Below are 18,087 nucleotides of genomic sequence, written 5' to 3' on the forward strand. Positions count from 1 at the left end.
GGGCAGAATATGCACAAATGATGTTCAAAGAACACAGGTGAACGTGGAAAGAAAAGGTATGTACTGTTTCTTGGTCTATGAACTAGTGGAAAAATGGTTTCTAGTGGTTTTCTCCTTGTGTCTCTGTGCCAAATGGATTCACGAAACACACAATTCGTAAATAAAACAGAAATGAAAGCATTTGTTCTCCCTTCCCTGTACCTTCAGAAATGCCCTAAACACACACACACACACACACACACACACACACACACAGTTTCTTTACAGCAGGACATTTAAGCTTGGAAACAGATCTCTTCCCATTTCCTCATAATAGAGTCTCCTCTTGTCAGCCCCTCCCACAATATGTGGATTGATAACTATCTTAGAAATAAAATGGGAGTCCCTCTGGCTCGAACAGCAGGGAGGAAGGGAAACAGGCTGTGCCTCAGAAACAGGCATAAGTGGGAGGAACAGAGGTGAATGTTTTCAGAGAAGGCTTTGAATCCACACGCAACACTTTCCTGGTGGCATCAAAGGACTAACTCAGACCAGAAGGCAGTTTGCTGGTGAGGGAGGCTTTCTTCGACAAACTCTGTGACTCACACGTTTGGGAAGGGACGATATGAAAGCAAACCCTTTCTCCTGTTTAGATGGAAAACCTGAGACCTGGAGAAGGCCCTGGGTGATAGATAATACCTTCAGTAGGATGGTTTCTCTGTGCTGTGGCTCATGGTCATTAGTCTAAGAAGCCGCAGTCTCCTGAGAACTGTCTGGCTGGTCTCAGGTGGTATTTTAAAAGCACATGCCATGCCCACCAGGCGGAGAAGATACCATCCATCACCGTGACTCCTGTGGGATCACACAAGTCAACCAAAGGTACTCTGTGGGGCCGGGTGACCTGGACCACTGCGGCCTGCATTGGGATGTGTTGGAAGCAGCATTACCAAAGCAGTGGTTAAACTGAACTATCCGGGTCAAGAGGAGATGAGCCAGCCAGCATGACATACTAATGGGGCAGGGCAACCAGAATTTCCACATAGTTGATGGGGAAGAAGCCTGACTGGCCATGAAGCATCCCCTCGTACCAGTTCTCATCAATCTGGTTAGTGAGTGTGATGATATCACCCTCTTTAAAACCCAATTCCCCTTCATTTTCAGGTTCAAAGTCGTACAGAGCTCGGCAGCAGGGCTGATCCATGGGGACACCTGGGAGTCAGAGCAGGAGAGAAGAACACAGAAAGACAAGGGGAATGTAACTCACATATGCACTGCCCGCGGCGCCCGCCTGCTGACCCCTCAGGTCCTCCCTCACTCCTCTTGCTGCGAAGCCTCCTCTTGCTACCAGCCCCAAGTGTCGCTGCCTGGCAGCTTCCTCTACAGTCTTCAGGGGCTTTCTCAGATGTCTGGAAGGTGCTGGGTTCCTATTTTGTTTCCAGTAATGAAAAATGCCCACATCCATTCTTGCGATGTGTACAGCAGAATTTATCAAGGCTTGCCTTCTTGACAATGCCCAGTGATGGTAGACCCAACGACTCAAGGCGTTTTTAATGAGATTTAGGTTCATAAGCTAGCATGGCCAGAATTCTGTCCATGGTAGCACTTTGAAACCTCTGCACGTGTGAAACAGTACAGCTAATTACATGGATGATGCTTTGCAACCTCAGAGTAGCAGTACAATTCTCACTTATTAAAAATAAGTACTCTAACCACCATATAAAACACTGGGTTCAAGTTCTAACTCTGTGTGGCCTTGCACAAGGCACTTCTCTCTGTGTTTTTGTGTAACAACTTCACAGTGCTATCATATCTACTAAATGAGATGATGTAAAAATTATATGGTTTACACGTTGTAAACTATTGTGTATATCAATGTGAGGAGTGCATCAGAGCTATGACATCTATAATAATAAAAGCATAATATGTTAATTAGACCGGATGTCCTTCCAGACGACCTTCTGGACGAAGCCAGGGCTGCGAGGGAAGTCCGGGTCCCGGGTGCCTGCTGGCAGCCATAGGGAAGCCCGGGTCCTAGGTGCCAGAGGGAAGCCGGTGCCAGTAGCTGGGGGAAGGAAGGCTTACTCTTGCACAAATTTTGTGCATTGAGCCTCCAGTATTAAAATAATGCACTAGACCTGGATTAAGAGAATAAAAAGAATGGAGTTCTGACCTGGCCAGTGTTGCACTGGCATGTGTTGCATGTGGAATGCAGCGCAGTTGGTTGGAGAGTTGTCCCACACACCAAAAGGTCATGGGTTCAATTCCCGGTCAGGGCACATACCCAGGTTGTAGGTGTGATCCCTGGTCAGGGTGTATATGGAAGGCAACTGGTCTATGTTTCTCTCATATCAATGTTCCTCTCTGCCCCCCTCTCCCTTCCTTCCTCTCTGACATCAGTAAGAACATATCCTCAGTTGAGGATTAAAAAAAAAAGAAAGAAAGCAGAAAATTAACAAGTCTCTGAAAGAAGAGTAAAATATGCAGTTGGTTTCGAGGAGGAAAAAGCAAGTTACACGTAACATACATGACAAGTCCTCGGGCAGGCTAACTTCTAAGAGCCACTGCTGCTTATACCACACGGAGCTCTGAGCAGCAGATGTGGACACAGAGGCACAGAGCTCCCACTGTCATCACAGACCTCCCTTTCCCTCCACAGTCTCCTGAAAGCATCTCATAAGAGGTGTCCTACTGTAACACAGCAAGCACTGGGGATACAGGGAAAATAAAAGGAAGCTGCATAACTTTAAAATTCATATCCAGTATGATAGTTTCCACTTCTTCAATCCAGCAAATGTTAAGGCTGAACCTCTCTCCAGCACCAGATTCATCCACATGCTCCTGTGCCTCAAGAAATCCAACTGAACACATTGTTGGAGCTGCTGCCTGTGGTTACGTGCGAGTGTATGGGGCACACACTGCCCACGGGCATTCAGTCTTGTGCATGCTGGAGCCACAGAGACGGAAAAACAGAAAAAAAGATGCCACCCCAGCACCAAACTGGCATGTTAAGATGACCTTATGACCACAAAGGAAGGTCAAAATCAAATTAGGCCAAAATAATTAGGAGGTTAAGAGCTTATGATGAGAGTTAAGCGAAAAAAAAATAATTTTATAGAGAAGAGGGAAATAGAGGAAAAGCCATGGCCAAGGAGAAAAGGAGGCGCGCTTTTCAGAGCTTCTACCTGACAAAACCATCCCGTAAGAAATGTACTATGACATATTTCTTATGCAGCCAGATTAGATTGCTCCTAGAATTTTTGGAAAAGTGTCAACGGGATGTATCCAAGGCCCATGTAGTGGAGGTTGTGGGTCTCAGCCCCTTACCTGAAGGCTTGGGAGTGCCCGCGTGGGAGATGCCTCCATTGGGCTGAGTATTGTCTCCAATGGGAAACTCCAGGCTCATCCGCGGTTTGGGCTGATATTCCCTTCTAGGCTGAGACGAAGCTTCTCTTATCCTGTGTGGAAAAGGAGAAGGGGAGAATAGAGAGTGTGCAACCAATTAAGAAGCAAAAAAAAAAGGCAGTAAAATCTAGCATATGCTTAGGTCACCCACCAATCTGCCCTGTGGCATAGGGGAAAACAAGAGGGGCTCTCAGCTCTCAGATTTCTCATGTGTATGTGTTTCTGCTACTGGTGATGTCCCTCCATGGTCACACCCTCCCTGTCTCTATCCTCTCTCTCAATCCCTCCCTCTCTCCCTCCCTCCCTCCCTTCCTCCCTCCCTTGTTGAGCTCACTCTGCACTGTGCTAGAGCCATAGAGATGAGTAAGACACAGTGTTTGCCCACAAGCACCTATGGTCTGTAGGGGAGACAGAACATAAACAATTGGTTACCATAAGTGAGAGTAAGTGCTGTAGAGATGGGTGCAAAATGCTGCAGGAACATGGGGTGGGGTGGGGGAGTCTACCTGTCCATGGGGAAGTTGGAGAAAGTCTACGGACGAAGGTAAAAGATGAGTACGAGCCATTTACAGATGAAGGATGGAAAGGAGGAACTGTGTGCTCTGAGAACAGTGAGCAGTTTGCAGAATAGGAAGTGGGAATGAAACTTATCCCCTAAAGAAAGTGTAGAACAGATCTGCAGAGGTGGGTAGAGCTTAGAGGATGGTGGCAGCAGGCTAAGACTGTCTTGGTACATATTCCAGAGGAAAGAAAGGAAAGAACATTACACTCAACAGATGTCACTAAGACACGCATTTCTTTAGTGTGTCCGAGTGCCTGGTTTTTATCGTTCTAGAGGCTTCAGGAGGTTCCACACATCTCCACCAGGGTGCACTGAGGGAAGACGCACACTCTAAGCACTAGTCAGGGAAGATACAGAGCAGGAAGAGGTGGCCAGATGGACCCAGTGGGAGCAGGTGAGGAGTTTCCATGGTGCAACCCAAAGATTGGAGGCGTCATTGTGCACTGAGCCGACTCATCAGCGATGAGTGTCTCATCTGGCCACGAGCTGAGAATAAAGGCTGCTGAGGCAACACTTTGATGCACATACATTTAGCAAAATCATCTTGCTTAATCTGGCTAAATAAAGTAACACATATCATAGTGCAGGCCACTACAAACAGCTGAGCAGGCTGTCCCCAACTCCAGGGAGCCCCATTCACAAGGAAAACTACCACAGCCCTGCGGTGGGTGCATCAGAGGATGGGGAACAGGAACATGAAAGCAGTCCTCTTGGAGGGACTATGCCACCACCCAGAGAAACAGAAGGTGTGCAAGATACAAGCTCTCAAACAGGTTATGATGGATCATGGCCCCCATCGGGACCAGTGTGTGACCCGGGGCTAATGATGGCAGCTCCCTGAGCCTAGGCTGGCTCATCTGTGGGAAACGGCGGACGACCCTCAGCCTACAGGGCTGTTATACGATTGATGATTATATGCCTTTAGTACCCACACAGAATAGCTGATCAATAGGATACATCTATTATCATCGGAACATCCAGGTATCCCATTGGTGGCAGCCAAAACATAATCCAAGTACTGACCTCTCATTCACATGAGATTAGATTCAACGCCACCAAGGAAAACAAAGCATAAGAGAAAATAAAATCAGAACAAATGATCCACAGGGTGCCCGTGTAGGATCAGCATGAATTTTGGCAGAAGTTTTTCTTCAAATGTATTCTCTCCCTTATTTCCATCCTTTTCCACATCATTTTGTAGCAAGAAAATGGAGGTGTAAGATGCAGGGAACGGTCAAATACCTTTCTTCCAGTCTGACGGTGACTTGCTGCAGGATCTGCACTGCCTGCTTGTGGTACTCCAGCTGGGCTTGGACGAGCGCAGAGAGCTGGCTCACCTGTTCGATCTGCAGATCAAGGGGGAATCACGCCTTAGTTCCCAGGTTACTGGCCATAAGCAGCTACTATTGTCCTGTGCATATGACAGAGCCCCCCTGACACTCAGCCCAGTGCCTGGTGATGCCCAGGACCACGTGGGGAGCCAGGCGAAGACACAGAGCTTTACAGGCTCCGAATCGATTAAGGATAAGAAATCATCCTTATGTTTGGGGACTCCAGTGCTACAAGGAAAAGCAACATTATTCAGAATTCTCCTGAAGATCACTTAACTCTCATCAAACAGGCACATGCTTAGCTAGGACCTTCTGAGTAGGGTTTGGTTTATTTTACTGATAACCTATAAGACAAAAAAAGTATTAACCGAAGGATTCATTGTTCCTTACACTTTTCATGCTAAGTCAATATTAGTGCTGTCCGATCAGGCTATCAATCCCCAGAAGGAAAGTAGGGGAGGGCGGGGGTAAGGGGAAGAGATCAACTGAAGGACTTGTATACATGCATATAAGCCAAACCAATGGACATGGACAACAGGGTGATGGGAGCATGAGTGTGCGGGGCGGGGGGGGGGAGGTTGGGGGTTAATGGGGGGATGAGGACACATTTGTAATACCTTAACTAATAATAAAAAAAATATTAGTGCTGTTAATATATAGAAACGTGAATACTGATTTCTCACATGAGGCACCATGGGAGGCAGTGTGCTACAATGGAGAATCTTTTGTCTTCTCCAAGCCTCATCAGTAATGTAAAAGGGCTGGGTCAGGTGACATCTGGCTTCATTCCAGCTCTACTATTCTAAGCATACTTGGTGACTCTTCACTTCATCTCTTGTGTTGTGATCTAGCTGAACAATGGCCTCCGAATGAACAGAGGCCATGCTGCCCAGGAGTTTTGGGGTGGGGTACAGCCCGGGGTGCAGGTCAGGGGCACTGATTCAGGTCACCGCTCGTCCCATGAAGCACTCCTCTTCGGTAGGTAGGCGGACACAAGCTGTTTCATGTGAACACAAACATACACTGTCTTGGGGTGATGGGAAAGTCTGGACATGGTCAACATGTCTCCCCTGTCACCAGTCAGTGGTAAGTACATTCAGACTCTGCAAACATCTTGGCAGACGTTAGTCAGCAAGTGATCGGGCCAGAGGCTGCGGGGAGCAAGGACAGGAAAGCTAGGTCACAGGTTTCCTACATGAGTGGATGGAATGTAACTTCTAGAGCGGTGAAGGATGATTTAGTGCTCTGTAAATGTGAAAGCAGCTTTCAAACCACCTCATCTACGCCCCAAATGCAGTATCTATGCTGCAATCATCGATATCAATGGAAATTGCCTCTTGAAAGAAAATGTCAATGTTACTTCCAAACACAAAACATTTTAACTCTCTTCTGAATGCATTTTAGTTGATATTCTTATACAACCTGAAGTCAATCTGCCCTGCATTTCAACAAACCCCCCCCCTTTTTTTTTAGCGATTGGACTGCTACATGGGTCCATCAGAAATATTCTTATCTCCCCACTATTGGTAAGATCATTAGTAGACAAACATGTAGTTAAATCAAACTACAGAAATACAGGTACAGGGAAAAAAACTTACCATTTCTAATCTACCTTATAATTTCAAATTATTTAAAAGAAACGATCATCTACTGAAGTTCTCACCACGTAGTGTGATCAGACAGTAACGTTTTCAACGATGGGACCCGTGAGCACATTAATCTTGTGCCTGGACGGAAGGAGAGTCACTCACGTCCATCTCCAGCAGATTGAACATGCTTGACTCAGCAACTTCTTTAGACTCGTCAAATTTCTCCAGGGCTTGACGGATCTCTTCATCTGGGATCTTGCCTTGTCGTTTCTTCTTATAATCAAAGTCCAGGCGTCGACCCTCCAACTTCTTCAGGTGATGCTGAAAAAGTCCGGGGCAGGAACGTGCTTTGCAAGGACTCAGGGAAAGGCCTATTGAGAGCTCACCTCCCCACCTGCCTGTTAGCTTCCAAAATGAGGCAGGCTACGTTCTAAAAGGTGTCACCAGACAAGTAAAAAAGCACGTGTCAGTGGGAAAATGCTTCCACAGGCTAAATGTGGGGAAACATGTTTTAAAATAATTAAGAGCAAGAAAGAAATTGTGGGAAATAGCAGTGCCTATTATTATTATTGTTGTTGTTGTTGTTGTTGTTATTATTATTATTATTATTATTTTGCCCTCACTGGGACAAAGCCAAGCTGGAAGATGCCTTTCCCTTCCACGACAGAAGCGGGGACTGTGTGTACATGCTCTGCCTGTGGAAAGCACAGGGCCCACAAGTCCCCAACGTCAGAAGAAATGGTATCTCATGAGCAGGCAGGAAAACCCCCACTTCCCTTGAAATGAAGTAAGAATGGAATTCTTGATTTTCTGACCATATTGCATTAACACTAGAAAGGACTTATCTATGAAGTCATCTAATCTGTTAGAATTGCCTTATTAATTGCTTATTTCAAATGTGGATTACTGATTATCTGAAGTAGCATAGCCAGGGCGGGGGCCTAGGAATCTATATCTTAACACTTAGCCTCGTTGACTGAAGCAGCTTTCAGGAAACCACTGGTTAGTTTAAGTCCCCCCCGTTACAATCACAAAACCTGACTTGGAAGGGGCCTTCGTAGAAACCTAAGGCCCCACCCTGCACTTGGACCCCTCCTCGAAGCATCCCCGCCACATGCCTGTCCAGCCTCTGCCCAACACCTTTAGTGACCAAGTGAAAAAGTCACTTCCCAAAGCTGCAAAGTATTCTTTTCATAAGTGCTGCAGCGTTCCATGCTTAACGGGCAGGAGAAATGGCTGCAATTCCCTTGATCTAGACCCGTGGTCGGCAAACTGCGGCTCGTGAGCCACATGCGGCTCTTTGGCCCCTTGAGTGTGGCTCTTCCTAAGCCTTAGGAGTACCCTAATTAAGTTAATAACAATATACCCACCTATATAGTTTAAGTTTAAAAAATTTGGCTCTCAAAAGAAATTTCAATCGTTGTACTATTGATATTTGGCTCTGATGACTAATGAGTTTGCCGACCACTGATCTAGACCAAGCATGTCAAACTCAAAGGCTAACATAGGCCAAACAAACAAGGTTTAAATTTATGTGGTCCACAAAAAAACAAAAGCTTCAATTTTCATAGAAATGTAGGTTTATTTAGATAGAGACGTGCTGAATGTAAAGGGCTCAAATAAATGAGTCATCGTTAACATAAAATAATAGAACATTTTAATAAAAATTAGTATTTTTTCTTGAACATTAATTTATCAGACACTGAATAACTGCACAAATTAATAACTGTAATGCAAATAAACCTATTTTTCTTGTTCTCCAAAAGCAAAATATTTCCTGTTATGCACACCAAACAAGACTAATGACGTGGCAATTGGCTGCTAAAATATTCGCTGCTAGTATTAGTGGCAAGAAATGGTGCGCTTGCATGTAAGGCGCATAAGGGAAATGAATGCAACACGATTATAGTCATCAGTCATTAGCGAACGTTGTAGTTCGTTACTAATAATTATGTATAACAGGTCACTGTAAAAATTAAGTTACGATATTTTTATTAAAACGTTTCTTACATACCGTTATATTGGCTGGGCCGCAAAAATATTCATTGTGGGCCGCATGCAGCCTGTGGGCTGCAAGTTTGACATGCTTGTCCTAGACCTTCCCTCCCATTGCATACCCTTGCCTCAATCCATGCTCTGACCCAAAGCTAAATGTCTGCTCCTTTGGGAGGAAATTTTTTTTAAAAAAAATATATTTTATTGATTTTTTTTTTAAGTGAGGAAGGGAGAGGGATAGAGAGTTAGAAACATCGATGAGAGAGAAACATCAATCAGCTGCCTCCTGCACACCCCTCAATGGGGATGTGCCCGCAACCAAGGTACATGCCCTTGGCCAGAATCGAACCTGGGACCTTTCAGTCTGCAGGCCGACGCTCTATCCACGAAGCCAAACCGGTTAGGGTGGAGGAAAATTCTTATAAAATATCTGAACTTGTGTCAGCTGTAGGGCAGTGTTCTGGAGTCAGTTGTATTTTAGGTTGAGAGTGAGTCTACCCCTTACTAACGGTGCAACCTTGAGCCAGTGGTAGGGCTGAAGGAAATTTAGGCCAGAAGAAGGAGACTGAGGAGACTTCAAGGTATGGCAGCTCATGTCACAGTAAAGGAAATTAAATTTCAGACAGTTCAACAAATATTTGTTGAAGGAACGAATGAGCAAACACTACACACCTCGTCAAAGGTAAAGCTCACTGAACTTCATTTGGAATAGCTCAACTTTCTACACGTTTTACCAAGAGAACAGTGTGTGCCCTTTCTCAATCCTAGCAACTGTTATGAAAATATGAAAACATGTATTTATAGAGTGAGAGAATAACTATTTAAGTTAACAACTAGTGCAGATAGCAATTTAGAGGATAAAATCAGCCCAGAAAACCAGAGAACTAATACAATTGTGTGTCATCAGGGAAAGGATATCCTCCTACTGGAGGAGAAAAGCTTAAGAAATCTTGAAAATTAAATGTGGAGGAGTCAAATGTCATGGCCATGGGTCGCACGGGCATGGTAGTGGGACAAAAAGTCTTGCATTTCTGGTTTCTCTCATTTATTTTGCTGGGCTGCTTTGCAATTCACGTGCCCAGTGCTGACCACGTGCACAGTACGTTCAAAAAAATGTTCTCTAAAGAAAAAGGGTGCCTCACCTACACAATCCAAACTGCCCACTTCCCAGAGGACCGGTGACAGGTACCTGGATCTCTCTCAGGTCTTTGTCGTGAAGGTTCTGAAGGGGGTCAATGAAGTTCTGCTTCACCTCCATGTCCAAGGAGTCTTTCACCTCCGAGAGCTCTCGCATGGCCTCCCCCACCTCACCGAGCGCAGGGCCTGGAAGGGGAGAACGAAGCTTACAGAACAGATGTAGAATGCGTTTGCATGGACAGTGCCCATCACAGAAGAAACCCCATGGGCCCTGAAGACAACCAAGATGAGAGACAGTATGGAACACCTTCCAGAGAACAATGTATTTTCTACCTACGGCAGTTCATACAGGCAAGACTCCGTGCCCCCTAAGAGGGTGCTATCTCTTATAAAATTTGGAAACAATTTGGGAAGCTCCCTGCCCTCTCTTTTAATTGCCAGCTTTCCTGGTTAAGGCCAATACATTTCTCAAGAGCAATAAGCAGGTACATCATTTGCTAAGATCTCACATCACAAGGGAATGAAAATGGAAGGCGTTCAGTACGGTAGCTGAGGGCCAGAGGATAAAGGAATAAACCCATTTCATCTGAGGTAGGAGAAGTTGGCACCACATATGCCCTAGCTGGTTTGGCTCAGTGGACAGAGTGGCTTGTGGACTGGAGGGTCCCGGGTTTGATTCCAGTCAAGGGCACATGCCTGAGTTGTGGGCTCAATCCCCAGTAGGGGACAGGAAGGCGGCAGCCAATCAATGATTCTCTCTCATCATTGATGTTTTTCTCTCACCCTCTCCCTTCCTCTTGGAAATTGAGAAAAAATGTGTAAAAAAAAAAAAGAAAGAAAAAGAAGTTGACATCACATACAAAAGAGCAGAGATCTAAGAGAAAGCTCAGGGGGCACTGTGTTAATTCATGTTCACTGGGACTGTTTGCTCTGCCTCAATTTCCAGTCACTACCAGAAAAACTCCAGAGTAAGTGTCCAGGCATCTGGAGATGGCAGTCAGCTACTGTAAAGATTGGCATCTCATCAGAGAACAAGAAAATAAATAAAACCCCTACAACAAACCACACTGAAAATGATGAAACAACCCTGAAAACAAATTTTTTTTGTCCCATGTGTACAGGACCTAAAACTGAGAATGGAAATATAAAACGGCGTGACTAATTTCCTAGGAAGTTTCTTACTGGCATCAAAATCCCCATGGACAAACGCGTGAGTGAAAACGTGAGAGAGCACTCATTACCAAAGTTGCAGTCCTCTCCGAGCTCTCTCCCGAACTTGAGCATGGCCTCTGCCAGCAGTGCTTCTGCCTGCGGGTAGCCGGGCCCTTTCTCCTGCCCACGGATTTTGGACATTGTGTTGATCATGCTGAGTTTAGCTCTGGAAGCTGAAGGCAAAGAGAGAACAGACTTTTTTTTAAGTTTTTTATCTTCATTGTCGAGAATATTACAGATGTACCCCTGCTTTCCCCCATTGCTCCCCTCCACCCAGTTCCCACTCCACCCCAGGCCTTTACCACCCTTTCAGAGTAGGCCGTACAATAAAGCAGAAACAGGGCTGGATGAAGAATCAAGCCTTAACCAGTCTATAAACCAGCTCAGCTACTAAAAACTGCACCTCCACCTTCCTAGCTTCACGTTCTTCATCGATAACGTGTGGAGTCTGATCCACAGGGAGGAGAGGGGATGGGGCGGGGAAGTAGAGGCAGACACAGGTATAGGCATATATTTTTTAAATCACTAAACTCTCTCAAAATCTTATGAGGAACAAATAGCAGACAACAGAAGTAACAAATGGAGAGAAGGAAAGGAGACCAGTGGAGATCAAAGAAAGAGTAAGGAAACCACACATGTGGCTAATCGCTTCAAATCCTGTGTTGGCCATTTTCTACTCTACAGATTCATTCCTTTAGCAAAAGCTGGTTGTTGATCTGTGCTTATATCTTGGTTCTGTTAAGAGTTGTCTTCTGGTAAGTAATTACCAAAAGTAATTATAATGGTTTTAATATACTGTGGCTGATTTTCATATTCATCATTTTGAATGTTGTTCAATTACGGAGAGCAGTATTCTTCTCTTAATTAAAGAACATCTTGAATATATTCTACAGTCTAATGAGAAGGGGGAAGAAAATCATATTCTATTATTTTATCTTTATTTCTGCAAATCATCTAAAAAACCTAATAACCCACACTTTTGAAGAGACTGCTTGTAAATTCATTCACAAACTCATTAAATATGTATTACGAACCCTGGGTTAGCAAAACTTCTGTGTTCTGGAAAATAAAAATGAAGAGGCTTCAGAATTAACCATTTTTAAATGTTAACACCATCATTTTAAAATGATTTATAAAAGCAGTACTTTAAAAAAGCAGAGAGTAAGCCTGAAAAATAGAAATTGAACAGCCTAGAATCCATATACCATGGTCTCAGCCTGGATTGCTTCACCAAGTTGGGTGTGCCTTCAGGGGTCCTCCTCTTCTCTTCTAAAGGGGCCTTTCACTCTATCCCAGCGGTTCTCAACCTTGTGGCCCTTTAAATACAGTTCCTCATGTTGAGACCCAACCATAAAATTGTTTTCGTTGCTACTTCATAACTGTAATGTTGCTACTGTTATGAATCGCAATGTAAATATCTGATATGCAGGATGGTCTTAGGCGACCCCTGTGAAAGGGTCGTTCCACCGCCAAAGGGGTCGCGACCCACAGGTTAAGAACCGCTGCTCTATCCCCCTCCTCCCCCACAGCTTTACACTTTCTCACAAATTGTCACAAGCTCTCTGACTATGCCCCTGTCTCGTCTTTCCCACCTTCACTAGCCTAGTTCAAGTGCCCCCCCCGCCTCCCCCCCCCCCCCCCCGCACCTCTTGAGAGCAATCCCTCCCCTGGTCCGGGAGAGCAGGATCCTGGTATGCTGCCCTATGTCTCTCCCCAAGAGGATGGGCATAAAGCCGTGCACACAGATGTTTAACACACACAGATGTGCTGAAGAAAATACTAAATGAATGAATGGATATCCGGGAAACTAGTACACGCTCATGGCAGTGGTTCCCACAAGAGACTCAGGTCACATCCTTAGGCGCATGTGACGGGGAGCCTTTTGAAGCTCACAGAGAATGGGGACTAGAAAATTTGTTTCTTTGGTTGCATAAAAAGTATAGCAATCAAATATTTTTTAAGATAGAAGACACCTGTCTCTGCTGAGGGAGGGATTCCACACTGAACCAGGGCATTAGGGCCAATCGACATAGAGAACTGTGAGAATTATCAGCCTACTTCCTCCACGTATCCCCCAGGGAACTGGCAGCCAGGTTTATGCCCTCTGGGCATGGGACAAGAAGACTCTTTTCTGGGGAATTCAACCAACCCAAGAGAAGAGACCTAACTACAACAATCCCAGGATGATCACCCTAAAATGAAACCATTCCAGTTAATAAACTCCATCATCCACCCCTCTTACCCCGTCTCCCCACCACTTTGCTGTTCTATACCTAATGGAAAATGGCAGCTGCTATCACCAGATTTTGTAGAAAACTAACATGAGAGAGTCAAAACAAACAAGGAAATTAATAGGAAATAAACCATTCGGGAAGAGGAAAATAATTATTATTAACATTCTCAGGTGTCTAACATACTCTCATTCATAAAATAAAAAAGAGACAGTGAACACTTAGAAATTAAAATATAATTTAAGTTTAAATATGAATTTAAATAAAATGTAACATTTACCACCAATGAACGCATAGATCATACAGTTAAAGCAAATCCCCCCCCCCCAAAAAAAAAATAGAATTTAGAAAAAAAGAAAGAGATAAAAGAATCGGAAAGCATAAAATCAGGGTCAGCCCAGGTCTAGAGGCTAAATAATGGAAGTTCTGAAAAGGAAGAACACAGAAATAGAAGGGGAGTTTTTTTTTTTTTTTTTTTAATAGTTCAAGAAAATTTCCCAGAACTAATGAACGTGTGTTTCCAGCTGGTTAAGGATCTGCGGGACGTCCGGCACTATGGATAAAAGTGTCCACACTAAGAACCACTCCATTTCCGGAAGTTTCTAGAAATGTCCCTCCACTCGGAACAGCCTTCCCTCTCTCTGTCCACCTGCCCCACACAACACCCGGCAGCCTCTTTCACAAAGTCCTTCCAATCACCCTTTACCTCTGCTGCCCTTCAGTATGAGTGACCCCTCCCCTCATTTCATGTCTGCACTGTGCCCTGTGCATGGATCATATCTCACATGATACTTTATGTCTCTTTTCTGCATGTCTGTTTCCTGCTACTAGTGACACACTGCATCCCTACTGAATTCTAACACAGGGCTGAGTGTACAGTGGGAACTTACTTATCAATTGTGGGCTAAACAATTTCATTTAAAAGTTTGCATTTTTTAATAAAATTCTTCTGCATACATCATTTTTTCAAGTCCTTGGAAAAAGACTTCCCTGTTTAAAAGCACAATGGCCACCCACTGTTCCCTGAAGTGGAGCTAAAGGTTGCTGATAAGATCTAATTATACACTAACCCTGTGATCTGACAGGGCGATTCCGGACGGCTCATGCTGATGGCAATCTGGCCTGCTTGTGGCCCTTGCACAGACTTGCTTTTAAGATTTCTAAGGCTGCTGGGCCTTTTCATTTCTCCTGAACCCATTTCTTAAAGCGCAGTAAAGGTGGCATCCCACTTCCCATTCACTCTTATTAATTCTGACTCTTGAGAAACAATTCATCTCTGTGATGTACAAATGATAAAAAACTGATCACACAATCTCCCATAATCAGGAAATCGGCTCTCATTTCTCCCAACAAAAGAGGGTTCTTAAGCTAAATTATGAGTCTTAAAGGGATACGAAAAATCAAATTAGTAAGAATCAATAAAAAAAATTACAATGGAAATAATTAGGTATCCCCCCCAAATAGAAAAAAATCTGAATTTGCACTGCCTGATTGCATTGGTATTTACAAAAAATCTGCTTTTAACCATGTGTGTTTTTTCTGCGATAAAATGAACAAAACAAGTATTTACGAAGCACCTACTCTGTGAAAGGAACTGTGCTAGGGAGACTCTGAGAGAGTCTGTTCTCAATGAGCTTATTTATTCTCTAGCTGAAGAGTCAGCGAGCATTCTGCTCACTGTGCTGGGAGGCACACATGGGCCACTCTTCATTTTTTAAACCCTCCTTGTCTTTGCTTTTATTTCTATGAGAATGAATACCACAGTTAGACCATTTCCCAATGATTCTGTTTTTGTTGATGGGTCTTTACAAAAAGAAGAGTTAAAAAATGGAAGCCCCAATAGACATTTCAAGGAAAATAAAAGGGAGTTTTGCCTCCTTCTTGTGGAAAATTCTCAAATCTCATTAGGGACAACTAATTACTAAATACAACAAAGATTGTGAGCAAGCAAGGTTAAAATTTAGAAGACCAAAGTGGCATTTAAATGTGAAAATGCAGCCTCTTTTTGAAGATAAAAATATTAGAACTGTATTCTCCTGTAATGGACTCTATTATCATTTCCTACTAACTAACAAAAGGACACCTGCTATCAAAGGCATAATAGGACAGGGTTCAAATTCCTGCTCTGCTGCTCCCCAGCTCTGCAGGGAAGAGAGGGTGCTTGGCCGTCAGCCTCAGTGTGCCTGGGTATAAGTAAGAGGCAATAATACTTACTGGTAGAATTGCTGTGTTGGTGAAATGAGATGATGAATGTAATCAAAGCAGGCACCAAACAAATATTCTTTCTTTTCTCCTCTTGCCCCCTTTGGCAGGAGAAAAATGTTATCGATAGCCATTTCATTGACATGGTCACCAACAGCTAAAGTTCTACTTCTTTACTTATCTATCAAAGCTCAATGATGTCATTAGTTAGAGGAAAAAAATGAATTCTGAATTAAACTAAATTGGCAAAGTTTATTACAGGGATTACAATTGAAATATTAGTACAAATCACCAAATCATACTAACTTAGTACTTGCAACAAAATGCATTCAAGAATTAGCACTTTAGTATCTATTTCACATTGGCAGCCTGTGATGGTACAAAATGGCCTGGTTTTCCCAGGTGAAATCTCAGAGCGTCTACAAGTCTAACACGAACCCTCTGCTGCTCCCTGAACTCGGAGCAACGTCTTACTGGCCTTGGGCACCAACAATTCTGAAAGGACACAGAAGATTTATATGATAATGAGGACGTCAGTAAATTTCCTCAAACTTCTGTGGTTTCTTTTGAAAAATCCGAGAAGAGATTTGGGAAAGGAGACAGCTTTGCCCACTGACATATAAATACGTCACTTTTGCACTAAATCATGCTACCCTCAACCCAAAGAATGGTAGCATTTCTATAACACCTCCCTCCAAGGCAACAGAGCCCTCTTATGCCCCTGACCAGCAGGAAGCAGCCGGGAGGTATTTTAAGACACCGAGACAAGGTACATGTCAGCAGCCCTGAGAACCCGTGAGGTGGGATAGTGAACATCATAGGAGGGTGTTGCAAAGCGCTGACACAGTCTCACAGTGCATTCTGGGAAAGCAGGCAATCGCACCACGGGAGCATAACATGGTCCCTACAATTTGAATACATAATGAGCCGTTGCTTCTCCAGGCTTTCGGAGCAGAGGGAAGGTAGGTGCTTGGCACAATGATATTGTTTGGGAGAGGGTCCTGCAGCAATTTCCCCTGGAGACCTTCCCTGTGGAAGAATCCTGGGGAAGCACCTGAGATGCCCTCAGGTGGGGCTGCAAGCCACTGGGAAGAGAAGCTGAGGGACATTTCTTGAGCCGCTACAAAGTGCCAGGCACTGTGCCAGGAGCCTTTTACTTCTCACCTGTCAAACATATCTTCAGTCTTAGCATAGATTGGACCTGTCCAACCACTCCCTCGGGCAGGGGTGGGGGATATCCAGCCCGCGGGCCATGTAAGGCCCACACAATCACTTGGGCTGGCCCTGCCAAGGTAGCCACAGGCAGGACTCAAAATTCAATAAACGTAGGAGCCTTTTTCACAGCAACACAAATTTATATTAAGTGAATGATGTTATAAATGGCCCGGGGCAGAAGAAAGGGTCCCCGCCCCTGCCCTAGAGAGTTCAGAAAACTTCATCCTAAACTGAAACAATGTGACAGGTTTTCCCAATTTCTCTCTCCTTCAATGTAAGGGGTCCAGGGACTAAGAGGGATCAGAGCAAGTGGCCCGGTGGCCCAGCAGTGATCGCTGAAATAGGAGCTCTGCCTGAGGAACAGACAGCCACAGTGCATGAGCTAAGCTGCATCACAGTCCCACACTAGTGGTTCAAACAGCACATATGTGTCTTACAGTGTCCTCAGAAGTCCAGGCGTGACCTGCGTCTTCTATTCAGGGTCTCTCAAGTCTACGGTGAAGGGCTGGGCCAGGCTTCCCCATTATCCAGAAGCCAGCGTAAGGAAGCTTCTGCTGCTGAGCTTACTCAGGTATCTGACAATGTCACACCCTTATGGTGGTGGGACTGAGGTCCCCAGCTCCTTACTAGCTGTGGGCCAGTGGCCACCCTTAGGTCCTAGAAGCCACACTCAGTGCCCTGACCCCTGGCCCTCTCCTCAGGTAGTCTGCTTCTCCTAGGCCAGCAAGAGAACCTCTCTCCCTCCAGTCTACTAAGGCGGCTTTATATAATACTAGAGGCCCGATGCACGAAATTCGTGCAAGAGTAGGCCTTCCTTCCCCCGGCTGCTGGCACTGGCTTCCCTCTGGCACCCAGGACCCGGGCTTCCCTAGCAGCCCTGCCTTCGTCCACAAGGTCACCCGGTCTAATTAGCATATTACACTTTTATTATTATAGATGATGATGGGAGGGACATCCCACCAACTTTGCCATGTAATATAATCTAACCAAGGGGGTGGTGAGTGTTCAATCCCATCACCTTTGGTAATTCTACCTGTTAGAAGCAAGTCACAAATCCCACCTACACTCACGGCTGGGCAGGGGGGATTGTACAAGGGTGTGGACAATAGAGGTCTATGTAATAAGCAGGGGAATGGCTGCTCTGTGGAGAATGTAAAATGGGAGTGAGAATGGAGGTGGCTGTACAGTGAACAAATAAAAATGACATGAAAGCAAATACTGCGATAAGGACA

General features: G+C 44.7%; 1 protein-coding gene across 3 annotated transcripts in view; it reads right to left on the reverse strand.

The window, feature by feature from the left end:
- Positions 1–241: 241 nt before the first annotated feature.
- SH3GL2 (SH3 domain containing GRB2 like 2, endophilin A1) overlaps positions 242–18,087 on the reverse strand; it is a 182,230-nt gene continuing 164,384 nt past the window's right edge. For 2 of the 3 annotated variants that reach the window (XM_059656585.1, XM_059656586.1), the window contains exons 4-9: positions 11,237–11,380; positions 10,048–10,181; positions 7,026–7,184; positions 5,186–5,289; positions 3,304–3,434; positions 242–1,188 (exon numbers count right to left, since the gene is read on the reverse strand). In XM_059656585.1, the coding sequence (XP_059512568.1) occupies positions 989–1,188; positions 3,304–3,434; positions 5,186–5,289; positions 7,026–7,184; positions 10,048–10,181; positions 11,237–11,380 (872 nt within the window). In that variant the 3' untranslated portion in view covers positions 242–988. Of the gene's footprint in view, positions 1,189–3,303; positions 3,435–5,185; positions 5,290–7,025; positions 7,185–10,047; positions 10,182–11,236; positions 11,381–15,652; positions 15,742–18,087 lie in introns of all 3 variants that reach the window. The other variant, XM_059656587.1, reaches the window with a different exon arrangement.

The sequence above is a fragment of the Myotis daubentonii genome, chromosome 11, assembly GCF_963259705.1.
Source record: "Myotis daubentonii chromosome 11, mMyoDau2.1, whole genome shotgun sequence".
Lineage (NCBI taxonomy): Eukaryota > Metazoa > Chordata > Mammalia > Chiroptera > Vespertilionidae > Myotis > Myotis daubentonii.